This window comes from Austrofundulus limnaeus, unplaced genomic scaffold, assembly GCF_001266775.1.
Source record: "Austrofundulus limnaeus strain Quisiro unplaced genomic scaffold, Austrofundulus_limnaeus-1.0 Scaffold295, whole genome shotgun sequence".
NCBI lineage: Eukaryota > Metazoa > Chordata > Actinopteri > Cyprinodontiformes > Rivulidae > Austrofundulus > Austrofundulus limnaeus.
In genome coordinates, this window is record NW_013952697.1 from 94,662 (window position 1) to 96,210 (window position 1,549).

Consider the following 1,549-nt stretch of genomic DNA (forward strand, 5'->3'; position numbering starts at 1 on the left):
TATATATATATATATATATAAAAAACTGAATTGATCCGTCTCCTTAACCTGTAACTTACTTGTCCCATCCAAGGGTCTCCATCTCTGAGATGAGCTGAGAGTAATACTGAGGAGGGGGCATGGAGCGGCACTCGGGATGGCTCTTCAGGCACACCTCCTACAACAAACGCATAGAGGGCTCCTTATTTTAGGCCTGGGTTAATCTGAAAAATCACTTCATAACTTTGCCACATACTTTTTATGTACAACATTGACAAAAGTTTCAACTGATAAGCTTTTCTTTTTTTTTTTTTTTTTACCAAAACAGTCTTCAGCTCCAGGATGAAACTGGAGAGATCAGCAGACTGCTGCAGCCTCTGAAAAAGTCACACAGGGGACAAAAGACATCCTTGAATGGAGGGATAATGAAGTGACAGTGTCTATTTTTTCTTAGCCACCCAGTCAAATCAAACACAGTGTTTGTGATTAATGTGGGCTGCCACCCACTTTAATAATTAATGATAGCTTAAAGGCTGTGAAAATAATGAACTTTGAAGCCCAGGGTGAAATATAAATCTCATCCAAATAACCCAGAGGGCCCACATAACAAATAGGGACATTTTCCAGGTGATGGTAATTAAACAGTGAATTATATTTTCAGCTCTAGAGTAAGGCCGGACTGACGGGTGGAAGAAGAAGGACAAAGGGCGTCAGGCATGATGACGTAGCAATAAAAACACATAAGAAATACACATCAAAATGGACTGTAACCAGTGATGGAAGATCTCAGTTGATTAAATGATTACCTGCTTCACTATCTGCTCATATTCTCTCAACAGGTGTTTTAGCTGCCAACAGCAGTGCAGCCTGTAGGAACAAAGTTAGGATAAATTACACACGCATCACCTCAGCTTCATAGATACGCCTCGATAAATATGTAAGAAAAGAGAAGTTCGTACTTGGCTTTTTTCAGCTGCTGATCTGGTGGAAGCAGGATTCTTATCCTGAAGTCTCTGTCCTGGAAAAACAATGTCCGTTATTCCTTAAAGGACTGCGTAACAATTAACCCTCCTGCTGCCCTCAAGGTCTCTGAGGCTTGAGGGTTAGATTAACAAAGGGGTGAACAATCCTGGTCCTGGAGGGGCACTATACATGTTTTACCTGTTCCTCTGCCCCACCAACAAACCTGATTTAAATAACGGGTGATTACCAGGCTTCTGCAGAACATGAAAAGGTAACTCAGTCACTGAATCAGGTGTGTTGGAGCAGAGAAACTGATAAAACATGCAGAATTAGTGGCCCTCAGGGTTAGGGCTGCAACGATTAATCGATCAATCGACGACTAATTGATTATTAAAATAATCTATGACTAATCTAATAATAGATTTAATCGTTTTCTTTTTTTGTTCTTTACTTTGTTTTTCTCTCCAAACTGCTTTGACACCTTCCACTGCCACATCTGCCTTTCTGTCCTTGACACACATGCACAGCAGTGGTATCTGGGGTAGGCCGTGGACGTCACAAGACTTTTAAATGAAACCAGAGAGCGTTGACAGAGAGGAGAAGGTAG

At 41.2% G+C, this 1,549-nt stretch overlaps 1 protein-coding gene across 3 annotated transcripts in view; it reads right to left on the bottom strand.

The window, feature by feature from the left end:
• fancl (FA complementation group L) overlaps positions 1-1,549 on the bottom strand; it is a 52,416-nt gene that overhangs the window by 39,668 nt on the left and 11,199 nt on the right. For all 3 annotated transcript variants that reach the window (XM_014021493.1, XM_014021494.1, XM_014021495.1), the window contains 4 exons: positions 939-997; positions 786-846; positions 300-356; positions 60-157 (listed from right to left, as the gene is read on the bottom strand). In XM_014021493.1, coding sequence (XP_013876947.1) covers positions 60-157; positions 300-356; positions 786-846; positions 939-997 — 275 coding nt within the window. The remainder of the gene's footprint in view (positions 1-59; positions 158-299; positions 357-785; positions 847-938; positions 998-1,549) is intronic.